General features: G+C 46.3%; 1 protein-coding gene across 2 annotated transcripts in view; it reads right to left on the bottom strand.

Annotated features, from left to right (window-relative positions):
* The window catches only part of GFRA1 (GDNF family receptor alpha 1), a 199,980-nt gene that overhangs the window by 58,207 nt on the left and 116,550 nt on the right, over nucleotides 1-25,223 (bottom strand). For both annotated transcript variants that reach the window (XM_037063822.1, XM_037063823.1), the window contains one exon: nucleotides 7,184-7,520. In XM_037063822.1, coding sequence (XP_036919717.1) covers nucleotides 7,184-7,520 — 337 coding nt within the window. The remainder of the gene's footprint in view (nucleotides 1-7,183; nucleotides 7,521-25,223) is intronic.

The following is a 25,223-nucleotide window of genomic DNA, read 5'->3' as shown; positions in this document are numbered from 1 at the left end:
AGGGCAAAGACTAGAGGCACTGGGAGAACCAGTAAAGGGATCCGTGTGGCAGAAGCAGAGGGAGCAGAGGCAGAATGGCTGGGAAGAGGCCAGACAGGTAAGGGCAGGAGGCAGCTCATCTCGGGCTCTGGGGCCATTGGAAGGACTGCACCTTCATCTCCTCCTGCTTGGCTGTCTGAGCCTTCCCTCTCCATGTGGACATCCTTATGCGCTGAGCACCCAGCCTTGTGTTTCTGCACCCAGTACTCCTTCCTGGCCTTCGGTAGCAGACTGCTGACACTGGCTTCCACTGGGCCATGTTATACTTTGCCTTTGGCCTCAGGGGCTGGTCCAGGGATGGGTATATGATCCAAGCAAGGCTGATCCAAGTTCATAACTGGGGTTTTTCTAGATTTCAGTGGGGGGAGTCTCTGTCTCTCACAAATCGGGAGGTGATAGGACATGTACATGGAGCCGCTGGTGGCAGGACTCCCCAAGAAATAGTACCAGAGAAGGAAGCAGACAAGCCGAGGGGAGCAGAGAGGCAAGAGTGTAGCTACAGTGCACTGAGCCCTCCGTCCCGGCTGCGTCTAACTACCCTCCCGCCCCAGTCTCCTGAGTTAACACCATCCTTCCCTCTAGCTCTAGCGAGCTTAAGGGAGGGTTCTATCATGGATCAAGAGTCCTAAGGAACACATCCTTTGAACTGAGCACGGCCAAAACAATTCACAATCTTCTTTACCTGACTCCAGTGCAAGAGACGGGTCTGTCCCTCTTTCCTGTCCCTCATGATGGCTCCTAACACTATCAGCTGCCTTCTAGGCTGCAGAGCCCCACCTTATCCTCTGCCTACGTTCAACAAACCATCAAGTCCTTCCCTCCAAGGTGCTCTCAGGCTTCCGGACTTTCACCCTGTCCTCCTGGTCACCTCTCATCTAGTCCAGCACAAGAGTGTGGCCTCCTGGCCTCACCCCACTCCACTGGCGGCCCTCCGAGGCCCATCAGGTCTCTCTTCCCTTACAGAGCTTTGATGGATGAAATCTGACACTTCTAACACTGGAGGACCCTCGCCTCTTGCCTTCGTATCACATGAGTTTTTCTCCCTCTGACTCCAAGGCAGTCCCTGAGCTCCCACGTCCTCCCCCCATCACTGATGCCCCCAAACTGAGCACCTTCCCCCTACTTGGCTTTCCCAGATTCTCTCTCACCGAGGCTGGATCTGCACGTCTGTCTCCTGAGACTCTCCACTATGGCACTTCCTCCCCCAAGGAAACATGGGACACTCTGGGCTTCCTGGGTGGACTCGAACCGTTCCCACTCTATCCACGTTCACGCTGAAAGACGGCAGCCGAGTTCTGGTGCCACGACTCCATCTGTTCACGTGGCTCTAATAACCTGCACAGTGCTCCAACGTAAAGAAGAGGAGTCACTCCTTCTGCCTCGGGGCCAAGCCTGGCAAAAGTGACTTTGGCCAGCTGTCTCATCTCCACCCCAGAGACCTAGAAGAGCCAATGAGAAGAAGCAGGCTCCTCCTCCTGTCGCTGAGGTCAGGCAAAAAGAATAGGCAGCAGAGGGCAGAGGTCATCCTTGCTCTTCTCTGGGGACCTCAGTCGGCCCCTTGCACACACACAGGAGCCCCGGCAGGAGCTCCGAAGGCCTCCCACACAAAGGCCCGGGGGCAGGTGGCTCACACAGGTGGAATGTATTAGAAAACGAGCCATTTGGCACTCTGAACACATTTTGCTAAAGATACTCATGTAATCATTTGAAATGAAAATTGCTCAAATGAACTGGAAAATGTTTTACTTGTATTTTCTCATATTCCCGAAACTTTCTTTCCATGGTTCAAAAGCTTGCATTGTCTAATTGCTGATTTCCATTTGTGAATGAATCAGTGTAAAACAAAATTAAGTGCCAAATTAATCTACCCATCTAGTTTTAGGCATTAATTATCCTCTGAGACACTCTCCTGCGCACGTTGCTTGTCAAGACAAGCCTAAATACAGTGACGTAGAATCCGGTTTTCAGCCTAGGAATTGAGCCAAGCAGTGGAAGGAGGGTGACCTTGATCTCTAAGGCCCACAGTTTACTGAGCGAAGGGGGTGTGATCCCAGACAAATAAAACACATCCCTCACCTTTTAAAGCTGCCCTAACTCAGTCAGACCAGTAGGTGACTGGAGCCGAAATGTGCCACATGGTTTTCTGTCATTTCCCCAACTGTCCCGGTTAACAAATTAACCACAACACATTTTCTCAGAGTGTAAAAGGTCAGCCTCAGCGTGGAGAACATGGTGCTGGCCAGGGCAGCATCCTGGAAATGACACACGCTGTTCTTTGAGAGCTATACAAGGGATACTTCTTTGGTTGTGAGAAAAAGCAAAAACAAACAAACAGAAACCAAAAACATGTCCAGAATATAATTATAGGGCCCTCAGTCCCTGGGGTAGAGCCACATACTTGGTGATCTGACCAAAGCCACCACTCCTGGGAACTGTGGGTGCACAGAGGCTGGGCACCTGAAAGACAGTCTCCAGAAGGACCAGGAAAGCCTTGGGGACCGAGGGCACACAGGCCCTGATCCCTTCCCTCTTGAGGTCCAGCATCATCAGAATCTTTCCAGAAGAAATGAGATATCCTTGGCCAAGTAGTGTTGTAGCCTTCAAAACAAGGGAGGAAATCTTACCGTGTGCAAAGACATGGATGAACTGAACCCTTTATGCTAAGTGAAATAAGCCCGTTACAGAGGACAGATACTGCATGATTCTACTTGTATGGGGTATCTAAAATGGTCAAATTCATGGCAGTAAAAGCAGAATTGTGGGTGCCAGAGGCTGAGGGGAGGGGAAAGCAGAGAGTTGCTGGTCAATAGGTATAGTTTCAGCCATTAAAGTTCTAGGGATCTGCTGTTCAACACGGTACTGTAGTGTGCACTTAAAAATCTGCCAAGAGGGTAGATCTCCTGTTAAGTGAAGGCAGGCAGGCAGGCAGGAAGATGCAATTCCACCTGGAGGCACTGCCAGGAAAGGCAGAATCCATGGTACAATGTGTCTGAGGTGGAGGGCTGTTTCTGGCTGGCACCCGCCCCCAGGGCAAAACCTCCTGTTTTGGGAACTGGTGGCTAGAACTGAGTATGGACCGAGAGCTGTTTGTTACGCTGTGGCCCGAGGATGCAGCGCCTCTGCTGCAAATGCAGAATGGCCAAGAAGGGCCCTGCCGGGGAACCCCCAAGCATCCTCCAGGCCGCTCCCAACAGCAACATGGTGTGGCAGCACCCAGCGCCCAGGCAGGTAGGCTGGTCAGCAGCCTCGGACTCCCTCTGTGCTTGGCACTGGCAGCGCCACTGATGGGTCTGGGACTATAATAACCCTGAAGTTCTTAGGAGAAAACAGGAAGGGCTGTGCTCAAGAAGATGCCAGACACCTTGCTAATAAAAAAAAATAGCTGAGGCGTCTTGGTGATTCATTAGAAAAATAAAAGAGATATGAACATATTTGCTGCACCCAGAGGCAATGCTCCAGTGCTGAGCTTATTTTGGGTATCAGAGTTTGGGGAGAAAGAAGTAAGGCACACGTGTAAATTATGGATATGTAACAACATGTATCAGAAATAAAGGTTTATGCTTCCTTTATGGCCAAACCCAGTCCTGACATCTTTGAGGTGCTGAGAACGCAAGGAAACTGGCAAGGGAGACACTGTGCTCCCGGGGAAGAATGGGAGGCTTTTCCATCTCATCACACCCTTCTAAATAACACCTCTGCCTGTGCTTTTCTCCAGACAAGCTGCAAGGCCCAAACTGGCAGGAGCTCGCCTCTCCCCAGCCACCCCAAGAGGAAAGGAACCTGTCAGCTTCGCTAAAAGGGAGCGGAAGAAAGAAAAACAAAGTCAAGCGGGAAAGCTCCAGAGTCACATCTCTGTTTGAAGGCAGCAGGCAGGAGAGGGAGAGGTTCCACCCGCACAGAGGCACCCTCCCGGCCCCGGGGGGAGCAAGCCTGCGTGCGGAGAGTGGGCAAACCCCGAGAGGGGAAGTTTTAATGGGCTGGAGCGGCTCTTTGAGAGTCGCGGATGTGGAGATGGAAATGGAGCATTTGAAAGTGGGAGCTTTCGAAGAACAGCGTTCTTAGGAAGCGATTTTCCCTATCTAGCCCTCTCTTCTCAGCTTTGGGTATATTCAAATGAGGCCTGCCCTGGCTGGTGTGGCTCAGCGGATTGAACACAGGCCTGTGAAGCAAGGGGTCGCCGGTTCGATTCCCAGTCAGGGGACATGCCTGGGTTGCAAGCCAGGTCCTCATTACGGGACACACGAGAGGCAACACATTGATGTTTCTCTCCCACTCTTTCTCCTTCCCTTCCCCTCTCTCTAAAAATAAATAAATAAAATATTAGTAAAACAAATGAGGCCTGAAGTCATCCCATCAGCTACACCCCCCCCCCCCCGCCCCACCCTACATCTGAGGCAGGATCTGAGCACCCGGAAGGTGGAGCCCCACAGAAGCCCCAGTCCAGCTAGCAGCGGTTGCTGTGCTGGGTCCCAGCAAGGGCCTCACGGAGATGGCTTGAGGGGGGATGGAGTAAAAGGCATAAAATTAAAAACAAGACGAATGAAATCCGATCAAAGAAAACACCGCTAGACTACCTAGCAGCTTAAATTACATTGACCACAGCTGACAGGTACGGGGTAATCATGAGTAATAAGTCCAGACTCTGGAAAGAAATTATGGGCTAAATAATGACAGGTAACACCAGGGGAAGTCACTGACTCACGTTCCCAGGGATGACTCAGGATAGGGTATAAAACCCATCAATCACATGGAGACAAATTTCGCTCAGTAGGGTCCCTAGGAAGTCTAGGATCTGGATTCCCAAACAGCGCCCAAGTTCCACCTGGAGCCAGAAAGGAGGCAGCAGCATAAAGATGACCTCCAGCTGACCTTCCGGTCCAGCTGGTCTTCACCCTCACCTGTGTGTGGCAGCCTCTGTCACTTCCTGGCCTGGGCACAACCAGGCATCGTCAGTTATTAGGCAAGGGCCCTTGCTTCTGTTTCAGCTGAAGCCACACTATGCTACCGAGGCTGTCTCAACGCAAATGGTTCCTGGAACCTCACTACCAGTCCAGTCTGAGCCCCCAAACAGTGCTCAAATCATCCTGTTACCCACAGGTTCCTCCTGTCACCTCCCCAGAGCACCCCCAAGTTCCCAAACTCCCTGCTATTTCTTACAGCGGCTTAGCAGGAAAGCAACCTGAGTCGACTCCTTCAAAGGATTCTCTCTTTGGAAGAGCAGGCCAGGTATTTCAGTCCGGGTAGGAGGAGTCAGGGACCTCCTCCCAACCTCTCATGCAAGATGACTCACAAGAGAAGAGAAGCCTCCATCCTCATGCCCACCCCCACCTTCCAGCCATCACCCAGTGGGCGAAAGGCTCACCCACTGCTCCCTGGACCGCTGCTCCCTGGCTTGGACCTGTCCGTGAACGGGGTAACATTGCAGCAGAGACAGCGAGGAGGTACAGTCTGGCTTCAAGACAAGGAAGACCCTGGGAACCCAGTCCTAACTGCTAGAGGAGGGAGTCTTCTGTTCAAAGACCGAAGGGGCCCAGAACTTGGGTTTCAGACCCACAGGTCTCCAGAACAGGGGGTCCGCAGAATCTCCACTCTCCAACATCCTACCTCCTGAGCAAAGCTCCCGCACATTCTCCCCCATGTCCTGCACCCCGTACCTCCGTCTCCTGCAGGGGGTTCCGGGACTTCTTGGCTGAGTGGCTTGCCCAGGTCAGAGCTGTCGAGGGCTCTGCCTCTTCCTCAGGACCCTTCTAGCAGAGACATCCCCAATAGGAGGCTGCAGCTAAGAGGGTCTCAATGGGTCAGGGGTGTGGGAGTGAGGAAGACGGCCTGACGCCTCCCAAGACCCACTCGGTCACCTGAGCTCTTCCTCATAGGGCGGGTCACCTTAGAAGTGAAGTGGAGGAACATTACTCTTAGAAAGACTTCAGCAGGAAAGGGTTCTACTTTCATTTTTCTTCGGATGCTCTTAGAGCTAGCTTAAAGAAAGTCTACCAAAATAAAGCTTAAATTGACCAGAAACTCAGCTCACCAGCATCTTCAAAATATCAGACTATTTTTCCTGCTTTCAGAAATGGGGCATCTATTTAAAAAAAAAAAAAAAACCACGCAACACACCCTCCTCTACTTGTCCACTGCGAGTATTTACTGGTGCATGGGATTTTGTCAGAGATGGCCTCTGAAGGCTCCTGGCTCTACCCTGGGGACAAAGTACAGGTGTTGCCAATGCGATGCCTCCCTATGAACCTCCAGCCTTGGCATCTGGGGCACCAGCGTCACCTGAGGCCACAGAGACTCCGTCTCTGCTTCTCAAAATCTACTTGCTTCAATCAGCAATTGAAGTCAGTCCTCAACCCTGAAAGGACACGCACCAAATTGTTGACTGTGACAGTTGGGGGTGGGGCGCTGCATGAAGGGGGAGCTTCTTCCCTCCACCTAATTCCATACTGCTTTAGAGAGAGAGAAGAGTGAATGGGGGTGGGGAATGCATTCACGGACTCTTTCAAACATTAAAATAAGTGGCCCCAAAGCAAAGGAAGCAACTGTTTTCAACATCAGGGCCCAGGCTTAGCAGGGTGCCTCATGGAGGCTGGACCTGGAAGCTTAGCCGAGTGGTAAGGTGGTCACTCCTCCGACCACACTGAAGAATCAGTGGCCCAGAACAAACCCAGGGATCCTGGAAGTTCTCTTCAGGGCTGGGACACAGCCCAATCCTTCTGTCTGGTCTCCTCCAGTGTTCTGACCTTGATGGCCAGCATCCTCAATATCTCCAGCCTACCCCTCCCTGACTTAACCCCTCATGCTTTCCGGAGGCATCTCGGGGCATGTGAAGTGCAGATGTGTCTTTGAGCTCACTTGGCCTCAGGTGCCTCTGCCTGCTTACCAAGCGCAGAGGTATTTAGCTCACTCCAGCATCTCTCAAAGCTTGCCCCGGTTAAAGATGGGAACCTTCCCCAGCACAAGAACCTACCCAGCTTTTGAAGAACCGTGTGTCCGATGCGGAGGCCAGTTTCTGGCCAATCCCTCCCAATGCCTGTCCTGCCCTCTCGCACCTCCCTCCGTAAATACAAGATGGGAACTTGGCCACAGAAGCAGCCCCGGAGGTTCTCCCTGCTTCTTCCCTAATCACCCAGCCGCAGGCACTCACCTGCAGATGTAGTTTGTCTTGCAGGAGTCCTGCAAATTCAAGCAGTTGGGCTTCTCCCTCTCCTCGTAGGAGCACACGGGCACGATGGTCTGCCGCCTCCGCTCAGTGCAGGCGACGTCTCGGCAGGAGCAGAAGAGCATCCCATAGCTGTGCTTGGCCGGAACCTTGTCGAAGAACTGCCTCAGGGCCTTGTGGCACTTGCGCCGGTTGCAGACTTCATTAGACACGCTGGTGGTGCATGGGGTGATGTAGGCAGACCTGTACTTCTTGCAGGTGTCGTCGAGGTTGCAGGCCTTGGCAGCGTCCAGGCAGTTGTTGCCTTTGGGAACATGCTCCACTGCAAAAGGACAGAAAGGCGGAGGTGACCACCACGCTGGGCACCCTGGGCTGCACTTGCAGACTCCTGTGTTTGGATGGAGACCTTGCGTTTACCTGGCAGTGCTGGGAGCTCTGATCAACACGGAGTTGTTGTTTTTTTTTAAGCTAATAACTTAATGAGTTCAAGACAAGGAGGAAATATTGAATGCGAACGCTAGGAGCCCATGGCAGAACACAAACTCCTAGCACTCTCTTAGATGTATAATTAGGAGTATTGAGAGAGGCCCAAGGAGCTCAAGCACCTGCCCAACTACGTATAAACAAAGCAACAGGAGGAGAAGTTTCCAACTCCTGGTTGGTAAACTGAAATGAGGATAAAAGAAAAAGCAACAAATTATATACTTGTTCATTATACACTATATAAATCGATATGCTGAATGTAAGTATAATTGCCATGCAATCCTCCAGGAATATAATTATGTAATAAATGCATATAGTATATGCTAATTACTATATGATTACACAGTAATTGCATGGTTATTGGAGCCCAGAAGACAAAATCTTATGCCAGGCTCTCTGAACAGGAAGAAGCAACTGCGGCGAAGCTGTATTTAAGCTGTAGCTCACAGGCCATTGGAAGAAAACCAGAACAAGTTACCTAAAAATTTACAAATTTCAATTACCACGGAAGTTACCATCTATAAAATACGGAATCCATAAGTATTGAGGGTGCAGATTTAAAAAACTTGGCTAGTATTTTGGGTAGAATTTCAATGGGCTTACAAACCACAGGCCTTTGGAATCTCACAAATCCCATTCCACTGCCCCAACCGGTGCGGCTCAGCTGGTTGGGCGTCATCCACAAAGTGAGAGATCTTGGGTTTGATTCCCGGTCAGAGCACATGACTAGGATGTGGGTTTGGTCCCTAATCAGGGCATGTATGATCCCCAGCCCAGGCGCATAGGAGAAGTAACTGATCGATGTTTCTCTCTCCCACCGATGTGTATCCCGTTCATCAATATCTCTCCCCCTGTCTGTCTCCTTCCTCTCCCCTCTCTCTAAAATAAATAAATAAATGTTTTTTAAAAAAGGAAAAACATATGCTGCCTTCTGCCCAAGCCCTCTGCTATCAGAGACACAAGGGGTGTCCACTGGTGGCCTGCAGAGAGAGCCTAGTGGCAGCAGGGCCCACAGGGATGGCTGGGTGGGCTGGCAGGGCCAGGCCCCATGGGTAAAGTTAAAAGAGAAGTAGACAAGAGAAAATCATCTCAGTCACCATGATACAGGTGTTTCCACAGAGAGAGGAAGTGGTGGACAAACCTCCAGAGCCAAATTATAAGGTGGTCCACGGAAAACAGGTAGTAAGTTATACTAGCGACCCTCTGGAAGCAGCAGGGGGGCAGCAAACACCAGACAATTGTGGAATGTGGCCCCCAGCAAGTTCCTGCTCAGACCCCAGCCCTTGCTTGGATTCTGGAACCATCTTTCATTCTCTCTATGATCCCAGTCAATGCAGACCATGAAGGTAATTGGCAATAGAGGAGAAAGAGTCCAGGTGGGTTGGATGGGACTAAGACAAGGCACGGTATTCAGTGTATGTCTGAAGGGCACGTGGAATATTATGCAGCCTTAAAAAAGAAGGAAATCCAGCCCTGGCTGGTACAGCTCAGTGTATTGAGCGCAGGCCTGCGAACCAGAGGATCGCAGTATGATCCCCAGTCAGGGCACATGCCTGGGCTGCAGGCCAGTTCCCAGCAGAGGACCCACGAGAGGCAACCATACATTGATATTCTCTCCCTCTCTCCTTCCCTTCCCCTTTAAAAATAAATAAATAAAATCTTTAAAAAATAAAGAAGGAAATGCTCCCACATGTGACAATATAGATGAACCTTGAGGCCTTTATGCTAAGTGACATAGGCCCATCACAGAAGGACAAACACAGTATGATCCCACTTATATGAGGCATCTAAAACATTTAATGCAGGGAACAGAAAGGTAGTTGTCAGGGGCTGGGTGGGGCAAGGGGGAAATGGGGAGTTATTCTTCAGGGGTATGAAGTCTCAGTCAGGCAGGACAAGTGTGTATATAGAGACCCGCTGTACAACATCGCGCCGATACTCAACAACACTCCATTGTCCACTTAAAAATCTGCGAACAGGGTAAATCCCATGTTACACACTCTTACCATAATGAAAGGAATTTTAAAGTAAGTGAGTCAGTAAAGAACACACGCAGCCAAGTCCCACATTTCTCTCCCTGTTGTACAGACAGTGTGCCTTGCTTTAAGAAAACCCAAGCCACGAAAGGCTGAGAACAAAATTACACCCTGGCACCACAAGCAGTATTTTACTCTGCTCCAGGTTCGTGTTTCCGCCTGTGACATCTGAATCCAACCAATTAATGTGGAAGGCAATAATAAACAGGACGCTCAGCCCTTTGGAGGGGAGCAGCTTGCGAAGCCAGCAGCTGCGCCCCCATCCCTGCGCCTTCACGAGCACATCCGGTGCGTGTTCTCCCTCACGACCTGCCCAGTCCGGCTCCTGTTTTCAGACTCAGGCTCCTTAGGGCTCAAGGAGGGAAATACTCACCATGTACCCTGACAAGACCACCCAGCCCTCCAAGGCCTTGGTGACGCTTCTAGCCTTTTCTTCTTTGGAGACTTCTAATGTTGTTCTACTGGGCCCACGGGCAACAGAGATTTATATTCTTGTAAGTCTACGGTTTGCTTGGAGATTTCTAAATTATGCTTTTTTGATGATAATCTGAAATAAATTAATATGACCAATCTCCAAATCACCTAGATTTGGCCTATAAGGCTGGATATGGGTACACCATTTGCTGCGTGCCTTAATGCTTATATTGGTATTAAATGATACTCTATAATGTCTGGCTAAGAAGAAAAGAAGAGAGGCATAGAAGTAGAATTAATACTGAAATGATGCAGCCAGTGATACACAAACAAACAATGGTTTGTGTAAATTCAAAGGGAGCCAAGTGGCAGAAGAATTGCCACTGCTGGCGCCCAGTGAGATAGACTTGCCAAACCCCAAAGAACCCTGGCTGAGACAGGGCGCTGCCTTCTGAGCTTAAGCACCAAGTTCGATTCAGCAGAACAATATCACCCCTTATATTAAACCAATGCAATTAACTTGCATTTCACGATTTTCAAACTTCTGTTCACACTTAATTTGTGTGCCTTGCTTTTACAGTTGTATAAGAGCAAAGAATAAGAACATTTTTAAGTGTATCAGTTTCAAATAAAATTGTAAAACAAATAATAACAGTCAACAAGGCCAGAAAGTTCAATTTTTTCTGAATGTAGTCCACATGATACTCAAGTCTGAAAAAATTGGCCTGAAAGAAATACGTTCCTTATAAAGGTCTTGACAATGGTTTTTTGGATTTGATGCAAGCAATGGAATAACAAATAAGTGAGCAGGACGACATCAAACTAAAAAAGCTTCCGCGTAACCAAGGAAACCATCACAAAATGAAAAGGCAGCTGATGGGATAGGAGAAAATATTTGCAGATTATGTATCCCACATGTGGTTAATACCTAAAATATAAAAAGAGTTCATGTAACTCAATAGCATAAAAACAAATAACCCCATTAAAATGGGCAAAGGATTTGAATAAACACTTTTCTAAAGAAGATATTCGAATAGCCAATAGGTACACGAAAAGAGGTTCAACATCACTAATCGTTAGGGAAATATAAATCAAGACCACGATGAGATACCACCTCACACCTGTAAAGATGGCTACTATTAATAGATCAACAAACAGTGAGCATTGTTGAGGATGTGGAGAAAAGGGAACCCTTGTGCACGGTTTGTGTAATTGCAAATTGGTGCAGCCACTGTGGAAAACAGTATGGAGGCTCCTCAAAAATTAAAAATAGAACTACCTTATGACTTAGCAATTCCACTCTGGGTATTAATCTGAAGAAAATGAAAACACCAACTCAAAAAGATCTATGCATCCCCTGTGTTCACTGGGTGTTACTTACAATGGCCAAGATAATGGAAACACCCAGGGGTCTGTCAACAAATGAATGAATAAAGAAGATGAAAATATGTATGCACAATGGACTATTACTTAGCCACAAAAAGAACATCCTGCCATTTGCAACAACATGGATGGACCTCAAGAGCATTATGTTAAGTGAAATAAATTAAAAAAGACAAATACTATATGATTTCATTTATATGCAGAATCTAAAACAATAACTAAAAAAAGTAAAACTCAAACAATCATATTTGTGGCCAACAGAGGCTGGAGAAGGGGGTGGGGGAATTGGATAAAGGTGGTCAAAAGATACAAATTTCTAGTTATAAGGTAAATAAATCATGGGAATGGAATCTACAATATGATGACTATAGTTAACACTTTTCTATGGTACATTTAAAAGTTGTTAAGACAGTAAATCCTAATAGTTATCCTCACAAGGAAAAAAACTTCTTCTCCCCCTCCTCTTTTATTCCTCTGAGGTGACAGATGTTAACCAAACTTATAATCATTTCACAATATACTTAAGACAACTCATTATGCTGCACACCTAAAACTTATGCAGTGCGATATGTCAATTATATCTCAATAAAACTGAAATTGGCTTGGTGCATACTTGCTGTTACAATAACATGAACTTCCTTTATGCAGCTGTTAAAACTACAAAAACTACTAATTAATTATGTTCTTACGGTATCAAGAAAGAAAAGCAACATTTCAAAGGAAATAGCTTTGTACAAAGTGGGACTAGGATGAAGCATTTTGTGTCCAATCCAGTTGCTCAAAGTTTGCCCCCTCTAGCAATGGATGTGACTCAGCCTCACTTTCAGCTGCTACCTGACACGGCCACAGCACCATCTGCTTCCTGGTACTTCAAAGCCTGTGACACAGTCCAGCATGCACAACGGGGCACATTCAGAGAGGCAAAAATCCTGGTTTGCAGCTCACAGGTCGGCGTGGGACTTTCTTTATGCTTTTGCTCCTCATTCACAAAAAACATTCTCAGGACCCTTTCCAACTTAATATGTGAGACCAGTATCACCTACCATAGCAGAACCTGACAAATACAAAAGAAAAAAATTACAGACTCATATTCCTTATGAATAGAGATTCAAAAAACTTTATTACATAGTATTTACAAATATGTTAAAAGGATAATACATCACGATCAACTAAGGTTTATCCCAGAATGCAAGGTTGGTTTAATAGTTAAAAGTCAACTGACTTCATATTAACAGACAGAAAGAAAACCATATGATTACTATATAATAAGCAAAAAAAAAGGTCATTCAACAAGTCTCCATTCTCATTCCATAATAAAAATGCTGAGCAAACTTAGAGTAGAACAGAACCTTCTCAATCTGATGAAGGTTATTTATGAAAAACCTACATCTAATGTGACATTTAACACTGAATTATTGACTGTATCCCCCTTAAAATCAGGACAAAGGAAAGATGCCCTTTCTTAACACTTACAGTCATCGCACTGGGGGTCCTAGCCCTTGCAGTAAAGTCATGGAAAGAAGTAAAAGGTATGGAGATTGGAAGGGAAGACATCTCTATTTGCAGATGACCTGAACAATTCTAAAGACTATGCAAAACAACTACTAGAACAAATAAGTGAATTACTCAAATCAAAGGATACAAAGTTAACATATAAAAATCAACTGTAATTTTGTATGCTATCTACAGAAATACTAGGAAAAAATTAAAAATGAAATCCCATTTGCAATAGCACTGAAAATCAACCAAAAAAAGGCACTTGGGAATGCTTTTAACTAAAGACATGTAAGACCCCTCTACACTGAAAAGTAGCATACATTGCTGAGAAAATTAGAGCTAATAAATGGAAATTATTGCCGTGTTTATAGATCAGAGGACTCATTGTTGTTAAGATGTCCAATATTCCCCAATCCTAATACGCTTTGAAATTAGAAAGCAGATTCTAAAACCTGCAGAACTGCAAAGGACATAATATAGCCAAAGCACGCTGTAAAAGAACAACAAAGCTGAAGGCCTTCACACTGCCTTGAAGATCTACCATAAAGCTCCAGGAATCAAACAGGTGTGGCATGGCGGAGGCCCAGACTGATGCAACAGTGGAACCACACACAGAGCTCAGGTAAATGTACCCACATCCCTTCCATCACTTGAGTTCTGCAAAGTCACAAAGGAAATCCAGCGCAGAAAGGAAGTCTTACCTACAAATGGTACCAGAAAGACTGAAAATCAGTGTCAAATAAAAATCCCCAACCTCCACTTCACACCACACATAAAAATTAACACAAGATGGACCACAGATGAACTTAAAGGTTAGAATCATAAAGTTTTTAGAAGAAAACATAATCTTAGAAGCAGACAAACAAAAACTCCCTCTCCCAGAGGACCACAGGAAGGAGCAAACTTTAAAGAAAAAAAAAGTGGTATGTTGTGTTTTATCTAATTGAAAACTTCTGCTCACCAAAAGACAGAAAAGAACTTAGGAAAATAAACAGACCAATCACAGACCAGGAGAAAATATTCACAAAGCATATATCTGACAAAGGACTTGTATCTAAACTACACTAGGAATGCCTAAAACTCAGTAGTAAAAAAAGAAAACAGCTGACCAGTTGAAAAATGGGTTAAATATTTGAACAAACACTTCATAGAAGAAGACACAGGGATGGCCAACAAGCACGTGCAAAGTGTTCAGCGTCATTAGTACCAGGAAAATGCACATGAACACCACAACGAGCTACACCATACACTCACCAAGTGGCTAAAATAAGTGTGGCAACCGAACGTTGTCAAGAATGTGGGTCTCCCAGAATCGCACAGTGTTGATAGGAGTGAAAAATGGTCCAATCACTGTGGGAAAGTGGTGGGTGGCTTTTTCTTATAAAACTAAACCTATGCCTACCCTTGACCCAGCACTTCCTCTTGTAGGTATTTAATCAGGGGAAAGGGGAACACAGGGCCACAGAAAGCCTCGTACAAGAATATCCTAACACTATATTGATAATAAGGCAAAACTGAAAACAGCTCACGTATTCACCAATAGGAAAATGGCTACGTACACTGTGGTTTATTGGCACAATGAAATACCACCCAGAAACAAAAACAGATTCCCCCACTGGTATACATAATAACGTGGATGAATCTCAAACACACTATGCTGAGGGGGAAAAAAAGCTTGCACAAAACACCTTACACTGTAAGATTCTATATGCGTGATGTTCTAGAATAAGCAAAACTAAGTTATTAAGAAAAATCAGAAGAATGGTTGGTTGGAAGGGACAGAGGTGGGAATTGGCTGGGAACAGGCAGGAGGGGACTTTCTAGGGTGATGACAATGTTCTCTATCTTGATGGAAAGTTTGGGTCAAAACTCAGAATATACACCTGAGGTTGGTACATACAGAATTTTGCCTCAACAGAAAAAAACCTAAATAATGAAAACTGGTTGATGATGTGTATGTGGAAGCATTCGGGGGAAGTAGATTGATATCAGCATTTTTAAGAACTTAATGGACTGACAGATGGACATAAGGATGGATGGATGGACACTTACAAAGCAATCACTTCCCAATTTAGTGGTAGAATCCAGGCAATGGGCTGGTTGTTAATTTTTCCCCCCACTTTTCTGTGTGTTTGAAATGTTCAAATAAAATACTGGAAAAAAAAGAGAGATTCATGTCTATTGTATCCTTTTTTAAGAGTTACACACACACAGAATGTGGCAAACAACTCAGCCTCCACCCCCCTCCATCCCCCTTGTTAATCTCCTCACAGATCGCCTGCCAGCCTCTCAGGTAACGCCACGTTTCCGGCTGCAGTGAGTTCAGAATAAACATTCCTGAGGTCACAGGACGTAGAAATACGAGTTCTCACTCGGTAAGAAGATCGATCCCTATGTCTATTAAAATAGCCCCCCGCCCCCAGTATCCCCATCATGACTTGAGGGCAGAGGGCGGCATGAGCAGAATGATTCAAGAGAAGCCGCTGAGTCACACCAATGCCCCGACAGCTTACTCAGGGCCCAGAGGGGCAGGCGCATCCCTGTGTTTTACCGTCCGGGCACAAGTGCCTTGTCGCCTGCGTGGGAAGCCTTCTGAACAGCTTTGCCATAACTCTGAGTGCCATCCTCTCCACGGCTCATTTTAGAGCTTGGCATTAAAATGTCACTTTCCCCCCTCCCCTCCACCTCTAATCTCTCCCTCCATCTGCTGTTATTCATTCTTTAACTCAGTAGAATGTCTGGGATGCTGTCTGAATGGGAAGTACTCTCAGAATGGAGGCTGTTTACTAGAAATCCCTTTTTCTTGGGTGTGGGTCGTGCTGGCTAATGAGCTCTTCTCAGCGTCAGCCCGGCACTGTGTTAAGGAGAAGCTTTGCCATGTTCAAGTTAGACATAACCACGTCACTGTTTTGCAGGTTTCATATTTTCTCTATCATCATTCTCAGCCTCCCTGGCTGTAATCACGTCTGATGTGACTGGTTTCCTGTTTTCCTGGGCATGGCATGTAAAACCTTCATAGCGACCGGATGGCCAGCCCCGAGACTGTGGAATAAAGACAGGCAGGAGCTGGTGAAGAAGCAAAGCAACAGGAGTGGAGGGATTAAGTGTGGTCTACTCACCTGAGTGTCTTCGTCCAAGTCAGCTTTCCCTCGCTTGGCCTCAGTTGCCCCATTTGTGGGCTGATATATCTAAGGTCCCCTTAAGTGTCAGGATTTCTTTGATTTGAAGGGTGTAATATAAATCTTTTCTGATTATAGCATCAAGTATTTAGGATAAACCTTTTCCCAGAGAAGGTGAAGTTAAAGGAGTTCATCATCACCAAGCCCTTATTATATGAAATGTGAAAGAAACTTATCTAAGAAAAAGACGAAGATCAAAAATGTGAACAGCAAAATGACAACAAAATCACAATATCAACAACTGCGCCCTGGCTGGTGTAGCTCAGTGGATTGAGTGCGGGCCTGTGAACCACACGATCACGGTTCGATTCCCAGTCAGGGCACATGCCTGGGTTGCAGGCCAATTCCCAGAGGGGACTCATGAGAGGCAACCATACATTGATATCTCTCTCCCTCTCTCCTTCCCTTCCCCTCTAAAGATAAATAAAATAAAAAAACTGAACCTGAAAAAAACAAAACAAAAATGAACTAAGCAAACAAGCAGAACAGGAACAGAATCATAGAAATGGAGATCACATGGAAGGTTATCAGTAGGGGAGTGGGAGGGGGAGAGAAGGGGAAAAGATACAGAGAGTAAGTAGCATAGATGGTAGGTAGAAAACAGGCAGGGGGAGGGCAAGAACAGTGTAGGAAATGTAGAAGCCAAAGAACTTACATGTACAACTCATGAACATGAACTAAAGCGGGGAATGCAGGTGAGAAGGGGCACGCAGAGCAGAGGGGAATAAGGGAGGGGGGATGGGACAACTGTAATAGCATAATCAATCAGACGTATTTCTTAAAAACTTGATGATCGGCCCTGGCTGGTGTAGCTCAGTGGATTGAGTGCGGGCCTGTGAACCAGACAATCACGGTTCGATTCCCAGTCAGGGCACATGCCTGGGTTGCAGGCCAGTTCCTGGCAGGGGCCAGTTCCCAGCAGGGGATGCACAAGAAGCAACCACACATTGATGTTTCTCTTCCTCTCTCCTTCCCTTCCCCTCTAAAGATAAATGAATAAAATATATAAAAAAAAACCCTTGATGATCAGGGACAGAGTGTAGAACCCCAGCAGCGGGCGGCAGGCGCTAGCCTCTCAGCTGTTTGCTGCTCCAAAGAAGGCATGGACCAATGGTTTTAACCTACAGGCAGAGCGAGTGGAAAAGGTCCAGCGAAGGGAGACATGGAGGTGTCAGGATGAATTATGCACCGGCAGACGCTTTCGCATTCTAAATTCCTCTGGAGCGAGGGACTGCCTTTATCCCAAGTACAATCCTCACACTGTCCCAAATCAAAGAGGCTACCACTGTGTCCAGCAGCCTCTCATTATTTACACTTAGAAAATGCCAGTGTTATTGGCAATCGCTGGGGCCAGCTAGCCAGTCCAAATGATGCAGAATGAAACACAGATGCAAGCAACTAGAAATCCATTTCTATAGATTATGAGGGGAAATCCAATGGCATATATATATTAAAATCGGCACCGTCTGCCCGAAGCAGAAAGTCCACAAGACAGAGTGAGAGGACGCTGTTTACAAATACTTGCCAATTTCCGGGTTATCCGCCTGCCTTTCTCCTTTCGGGGGCAGAACTGAATTCACAACTGGTTTCCTCTTCCTTTCCGACTTGATTAATTACCATGTTAACACAACTACTGTTCTTCTTCTAATAGGCTCCCTCTAACATGTTATCCCAGCAAATAAAAAAATGGGCGACAAGCTCCAGGATCCTCAGAGAGGGCAGAGCATGCTTTTCTGGAAGCTCACGTTTGCAGCCTGGTCTTTGGATAGCCACGTGGGTCAGATGGCAAATCTGATCATGCAGGTTTCGACCCTTGTAATCAATCCTTCAAGAGTTTGGCCTTTTCCAGCTGGGACGCTAAAAACTCCACTTAAAACGCACATGTTGGCTCTTGGGAGTGCATTTTGTCATTCACACACCGTTTCAAACGTATTCTATTACCGGGTGATGAATTTCCTCCTGGCCCTATTTTTCCATACCTTACATGACTACGCCAAGCCTCAAGTCGTCCTCGAGTTTTCTGGGACTCACAGTGACTGAATCTGAATACTTGCAAATTTGCAAATAATTCTTCTGTCTGGTGAAGACAGTGCCCAATGTGAATGAAGCGTGAGCCACGGGCCCACCCCATGCTCCCTCACCCCAAGCTCTCGCCCATTAGTGCCTCCTGTTCCAAAATGCACACACCTCGGCCCACCACACCATCCGCGCCTTACCAAATAAGATGCCGCCCATAAGTGGTGTGCAAGTCACATGCTTGCTGCTGCAAAGTGATTAATAGGGCTGTCTCAGCAAATGGGATCATTACATTTTTAATTAACCTTTCCAACCTCCTCCACCTTTGCTTTTTGTTATACATTGGCTCTCTGAAGTTTTCTCCCTGTTGACGTCCAACTCAGTTCAACTGGGTTTACAACAAAAGCATGAAAAAATGATGGCAAGTGATGTGGGAGTCGGGGCAAAGGTGAGACGCCTGGTGAGCTGCGGCGCCTCATTGTACGTAGGCTATGGGGACAGGCGCTCAGAACTCAGTGGCTGGGTTCCCACCTAATTTTTGTTTTGGCAGCTTAGCGTTATTTAATGGCTTTGGCTACCAGGAAACTGGCTTTTAAAAATCTCTTGCAAGCTAATTATAATTACCGTGTATAAATCATACAATGATCAATTATAAAAATCTCGGGTTCATAAATATTTAACCTAGCATTTAAATCCACACTGCGGGAGTGCCTGAAATTTCGGAGCCCTTCTCTTTGCAAACCACCGCTTTATTACAGTTCCAACACCAATTACTGAAAACCGAACCAAATCTGCCTTGCAGCACACTCGGGCACCTATCTGAGCATAATGCCTTTCCCTGTATCAGGATGGCATGATTCAGTTCTTTCTAAAATATGCATGCGTCTCATTAAAAAGGTATTTTGCAAAATCTTCTATCGCCATCTTTTAATTCCTCAAGTATGAAGAGGCATAATTATGATATTAGGCATAACAACACTCATTAAAATATATTTTTATCTAATATAAAGTTGATTCAGAGATAATTGAGGTCAGATTTGTTTGGAAAATGTATTGTGATATGTGCAAATGCAGATGCGAAGAGGAAATGATCTTTTATGGGGACTCGGGCAAAACAGCTAAATATTTTTCAGCAAAATCATACAGCTATAATTGGATTTCAATTTAGTAATAGTCGGCCTAAGACAGGCCATTTTTAATAATCTAATTATGTCCAGGGCCTACGCCACAAGTCAAGGACTGCTTCAGAACTATTAATTGCACTCAATCCCGTTGCACCTTCAACCATGAAATTTGCTATTACATGTAGGGCTGGCTCTCAGTTATGAGTATTTTTCCCCAATCTCAGATAATCTTTATAACATCCACAAATGCCTACGTCTTTAATGGCCCCAAAGTGAAATCTTCTAATGACTTTCTCTGGACTAGAACACTTGATCCCAGCAGCTCGGAGCTGTGGACCTCGTAAGCACGGAAGTCGGCATGAGCGCTCCAAGCATCTTCGCCATTCTGATGAGGACAAAGAAAGAACATCCCTTGCTTTTGTCTGATTTTCGTTAATTAAAGGTACCTAATTGCTCACATCTCATTAGCAGTAAAATGAACGAGTACTTCAACGACAGGAAGAGATCTGCGTGATAATGTAAACTTAATTTGCTTTATGGGGGTGCGCCCGGGAGCTCCACAAATATCCGGCGTGTGCAAGCTGCACTGATAGTTAGCCATTTCAGCAGGAAAGGGCTAAACACGTCTTCAAAACCGGTGCCTCCGCTCCCCAGAGAAAAGGACCCATGTGGGCCAATCAAGCAAGGCAGCTCCCCCTCACCAGTCCCCAACACATCGCCACGGAGAGGGCTGAGTGGGGTAAGTGACAGGGAAACATAAAGTTTTTTTCTTTTTAAGTGCCAGAAACTTTATCCTAGCATACACAAATTTAGAAATTTCTGAGCATGGGCCATGCAAAGTAATTGCTCTGGCAAGCTGGACAGTGAACCCAAGGAGGCTGCCAACACTCCGGACATTTCATAACACTCTTCCCTCTCAGAGCCTGAGGAGTGTTCTTTGGACTACTGTGAGCAACAGACAATCTGTGCTTTGGGTGGGGATGGATTTGAAAAGCCAAATGTCATTTCTCACTCAATGTGGTCATAAAATAGGTGCTGATTCGGGCAATGCTTAGGGATAGTAAATAAGTGAAGAATATCTGTAGACTGTTTTTTCCTATGTGTGACCTAAAATGACCAGGAAAGTGGCTTTTCTAAAGCGGCCAGTGATAGCAATGGGAGGAGTGTTTTGGTTCTCAAGGTGACGATAATGGAGGACATCATTCATTTGGGTGTATGTGTTCTTGGGAGGGTCCTTATCCACTGTGACCGCGTCCATCTGCTGTGCTATCCCAACGAGCTAGAGCAACAGGTGCCACCAGAAGGCAGGCGAGAGAGGCCCGAACGTCACTTTTACTACACGATCTACAAAAAACCCTGCCCTGCCCTCTGATACACATAGACCGAAGAAGAAGCGGACATTCCAAAGCCAAAGAATCCACTGAAACAATGAAAAAAAGGAAGAGGCTGAAGGTCCTGTTAAGCATCCTGGATGGTGCTGAGATGATCATGAATCATTGATGATCTTAGCGGTTGTCAGGGCCCCCTCCCAGTGTGGGATTTTCAGCAAAGATAAGCTAAATATCAGGTCTTTATTTTTAGTTAAAGAGCATACAATTCCACGCCTTTCTTCCCACGAGCCCATTTACATACCTGCTGCGCTACCTATTTGCCTTCACCTGCTTCCCAATTAATACCCCATTAAGCTGCTCCACCTGCAGTGGCTTTTACCTTCCCGGCAGCCCTGTAACCATCACTCACCTGCTGCAGCTCAACTGTTTCTTTGGGGAAGATAAACAGAAGCTGCATGAATAGTAACGGCAGGACTTTGCGTTGGCTGCGGAGCGTGAGTTGGAAAGCTAGCAGGCAGAAGCCCAGGCCAGTTTCAGAGAGAGAAAACCACTAGCTGGGCGGACTGTCTGGAGTTCAGTGTGGCCACATTCCAGAAGGTTATGTGGGGGCGGGGGGGAAATGACCATTTTAATTAGTCAGGTTTTGTGAATTCCAGAATACACACACACATGTACACATTTTCATGGCCTTTTGCTTTCATGTCAAGTTGGGTGAATATTTTGTGTGACTGAGGGTTCTTAGGGGATCTTTTTAATGAAGATTAGCATTTATTTCTCTTTTATGCAAACAGGTTGTATGTGTTTGGAAAGTTGATTTTTTCGAGCAGGGACCAAACACTGGGAAACCAGAAGTTCTTGGAGATCAAAAGAAAACACAAACACTTACAGATTTGGGGGTTCCGCCCCACCCTTTGAGAACATGGATTCTTAGAAATCTCCCAAGGGCTTCTGATGATCAGACTTGGAATTTGCTGATCAGGAAATTAAACCTTTCCTTTTTACACACACCCATTTACTTTCCAAGGAAATCCCAGCTTTCCGGCTGGTTCTGGTGACATTTTCAGGAATGGCACCCCTAAGAGGTGCCTTCTGCTGGAGAGCTCATTGTGGTGCCATTCCAGAAAGTTCTTGATGACGAGAGGGCTTCCTTTGCCTATGTTCAGAAAAGGCAGTGTCACTTCAGAATTAAGCCTAGACTAGACTTAGCAGGTGGCCCCAGAACAAACACTTTCAAGGTGGACTAACCCAAAGTCCCTCCACCGATGCCCCACAGCCCCCACGCACTGCAGAGGCTGCGAAAGACGCAGACAGCAGACTGGGCGTGTGTGTGCCCATCCGCATGCCTCGGTGAGCCTCCGTGTTTTACTTTAATGGTGCGTTGGCAAGTTTTCCTGCTCATTTCATGTCTAGCTGTAAATTGGTTCCAAATGCATTCACACGTTTACCCTTCTGAGCCTCAGTATAACTACTGTTAGATCCCCATTTGAAGGACTATACCAGCTAGCTCAAGGATTAAGTTTAAACCCTGGAGTTTTTACATTAAATTCCTTAGTCAAGACCTCCACTGGTGTGTCTGCAACTTAATCTGTGGCTCTGTCCCCCAGGGGAACCGCGGAGTAAATACAGCCACATCTACACGGTGCTCTGTGGGCACCGAGCCGCCTCTCCCAGGGAGGTGTCCTCCCACCTGGCCCTGGTCCATGGGGATGCTTCGAATCCAGCGAGGCGGGCTGAGGCAGGTGGGGAACCCGGCATGCTCAGGCTTCTTGGAAGACGTTGTCTTTCCTTCGTTGCTCATACAAACAGCCATCTACGGAGCTGTCACATCCCTGATACACACATTATGTCCCTGATGTACATGTAGTTGAAGAACCCTGGGCTAAATGAGCTTCTGCAGCCTGGTATTCCTACCTAGCTATTTGCTTAGCAAAAGAAAAAAATGCATACCAGGAAAAATGCATGTGCTCTACTCCAAAACTCTTCTCAGTTTCAGAGTGTGCCTTTTCTGATGGAGACCTGAACTTGCACACTAACTAGTTACTGAAAGAAATGGCCACTTGAACAGCTGCATTTAGTCCTGGGTGAGTCTGAAGCTAGACGTAAATCTTGGGGTCAAGATGATCCCATCAACTTTACGCCTGGAGAGATCAGAGCGACATTCAGCACAAGTACTGGGGTACATGCAAGCTGCTAATTACTGCTGCTCTCAGCAACCCTGGACGTGCCAGAGGCACAATGTCACTCTCTCGATAAGGCATTCCAGGACAACAGAAGGGAGGAAGCCTGGCCTCAGAAGAGCCAGCCACGCTGCCTCTCTGTGGGGATGTAACGAAGGGATGAGAAGCAACGATGAGTTTCTGTCCTACAGGAGGTCAGCCTGGGTCCCCAAACAACCCCGCACTAATGTCCGGGGCTCTGTTCTGCAGCAAGTCCTGCAGAAAAACCACGGGAAGAACCACACACAGTCAGACCTTAGGTCTCTGTGATTTAGCCTTCTTACCATGAATTGTCAAACACAGGTCTTAGCCTTGGACCCTTTGGCCTGAAAAAGTGAATAATGAACAGCTCCTGAGAATTTCCTCGATGTGCCTGGAGTTGCCTCCAATTTCAGGGAAAGACCGAACAGTCTTCTCACGGTGCCATTCGCTAATGAACTGACCCACGGTGGAAAGGGTGGTTGAACTATGGATCCTCAGGAGGAGATGAAGGTGGAAGTGGGGGCTGGTGTAACTCAGTAAGGAAGCATGCATCCCCGGGACCCAGAAGCTCTCGGGCTGGGGGGTGGGGGTGGAAACAAACAAACCCTAAAGACAAAATGGAAGGCCAGTGGGCCATCTGGGTGGGGGAACAAGGCTTCCTCAGTTTCTAGTTTACTTATTGTGCGAGACAGATGATCTTCAGGGCTAGATGCAAGAGCTATTCTTTATAACAGAAAGGAGATCTGACTCCCCAGAGTTTTCCACAAGCCCTTCCAGAAGTTCCCCTGAAAAGCTCTGTTCGACAGCGCCAGTGGGGCCCTATTTAGTGAGGTTGGGGGGTTGTAGTGGTTTATGCAGCTCAGAGATTTGGCTTAGGAATACGTTCGTAAAAAAAACACACAGAAATTAAATAGAGCTTTAAGAAGATAGAGCAAAAGCATACTGACAGAGTACTAGATTTCTGGAAATCTATGTCCTGAAATCGAGAATTCATTGCTCGTATGGTGCCTGCATGTTAGAGAAGAGAAAAAGAAGCAACTGTCTGAATCTGTTTTCTGACACCAATAAGAGATCTTCCTTGCGTGGGGAAGATTTTTTAAATCACCAGTCGTACCTCAGGAGCACTTCTGCATGTGAGAGAATAGACAGGAAATTATACATGCAAAATTATGAATGCCACACTCTCAATCATCTGCTAAAACCGAACACCACAGAGAAGGGAAAAGTATCCACGGGAGATGAGTGTGTCAGTAAATACATAAAGTACAGAAGTCCCACACAGTTGACATTCGAAGAACAAAGCTATCCATCAATGTCCTAGCACAGATCGATCAAACAGAATGCTGCTGCTAAAAACCTAATAGTATGATGGTAATAATGTAGCCATAAAACCTCTGGTCTATAATTGACTGCTTCCAGTTGAAGCTAACATGTCTAAAATGGTGACTAATGTTCACCTAAAAATTTCACTTGCACCAAATGACAATCCGTTACACCTGACAGTGGTCTCAGTGGATGGCTTGTGTTGGATAACAGCCCCGGGACAGATGCCAAGAGGGGTGGGGAGTATAACCCCAAACAAGCAATGCAGATCTGCCATGCTTAAATGCAGATTTCAAGTATGTTTCCTCTTGGCCTTTAGAGGTGAGGAGGCTGCCATTTTCTGACAAAGTAATTAGACATGAAGCGACCAGTACCATCATTGCAAGTTCTTCAGAGCACCCAGGTCTTAGTTGTTTTGTTTAGTGAGCCTATTACTATCAATCACATCCCCAGACCATAAGAGTCTATGTTCTGTCTCTCATCTTATAATAAGCAACCAGATGGAGAGAACCCAAGAGCAGGAGGCTGTGGTGCGGGACAGCATTCACATGTCCTGGCCATGTCCTCTCTTTTTTTAAGCTCCTGTGAGTTCTGGGTGCCAGTGTGGTGAATGCTTTGGTTAAGTGGGTCTTCTTGGAAGAGAGAGGTGACTAGGCTGTTAGCAGTGAGAAACCAACTTTGAAAGGGAAGCTTATTGCTAGAAGACTACACAAAAGATTACTTACCTCTTAGTGCAAATTCAGAGCCCTCCAAGTAGGACAAATGGCTGCTGAAGGGGCAGGGACCATGCAGTGTGGAGATTACTAATGCCACAATGACATGGTCAAGTTCAACAATGCCAGCCACACAGCAAGACCAAGAAAAGGCTGTATGATATACGTCTCAGTGCTCGGCTTTGTATTTAAGTCATAACTGAAAGAAGACCCAGTCCCCTGGATTTTCATTCATCTCCCACTGAGGCTTCACCTGTGCTACCCGGAAGCCGCTACCGCTTTGCTAAAGCTTAATTTCCGAAGATGAGAATCCCTCCCTTCCCCACAC

This window comes from Sturnira hondurensis, unplaced genomic scaffold (genome assembly GCF_014824575.4).
Source record: "Sturnira hondurensis isolate 20B ecotype Veracruz unplaced genomic scaffold, ASM1482457v3 Scaffold0014854, whole genome shotgun sequence".
NCBI lineage: Eukaryota > Metazoa > Chordata > Mammalia > Chiroptera > Phyllostomidae > Sturnira > Sturnira hondurensis.
Note: the sequence above shows the minus strand (reverse complement) of the source record. Positions and strands in the feature narration are given on the sequence as shown.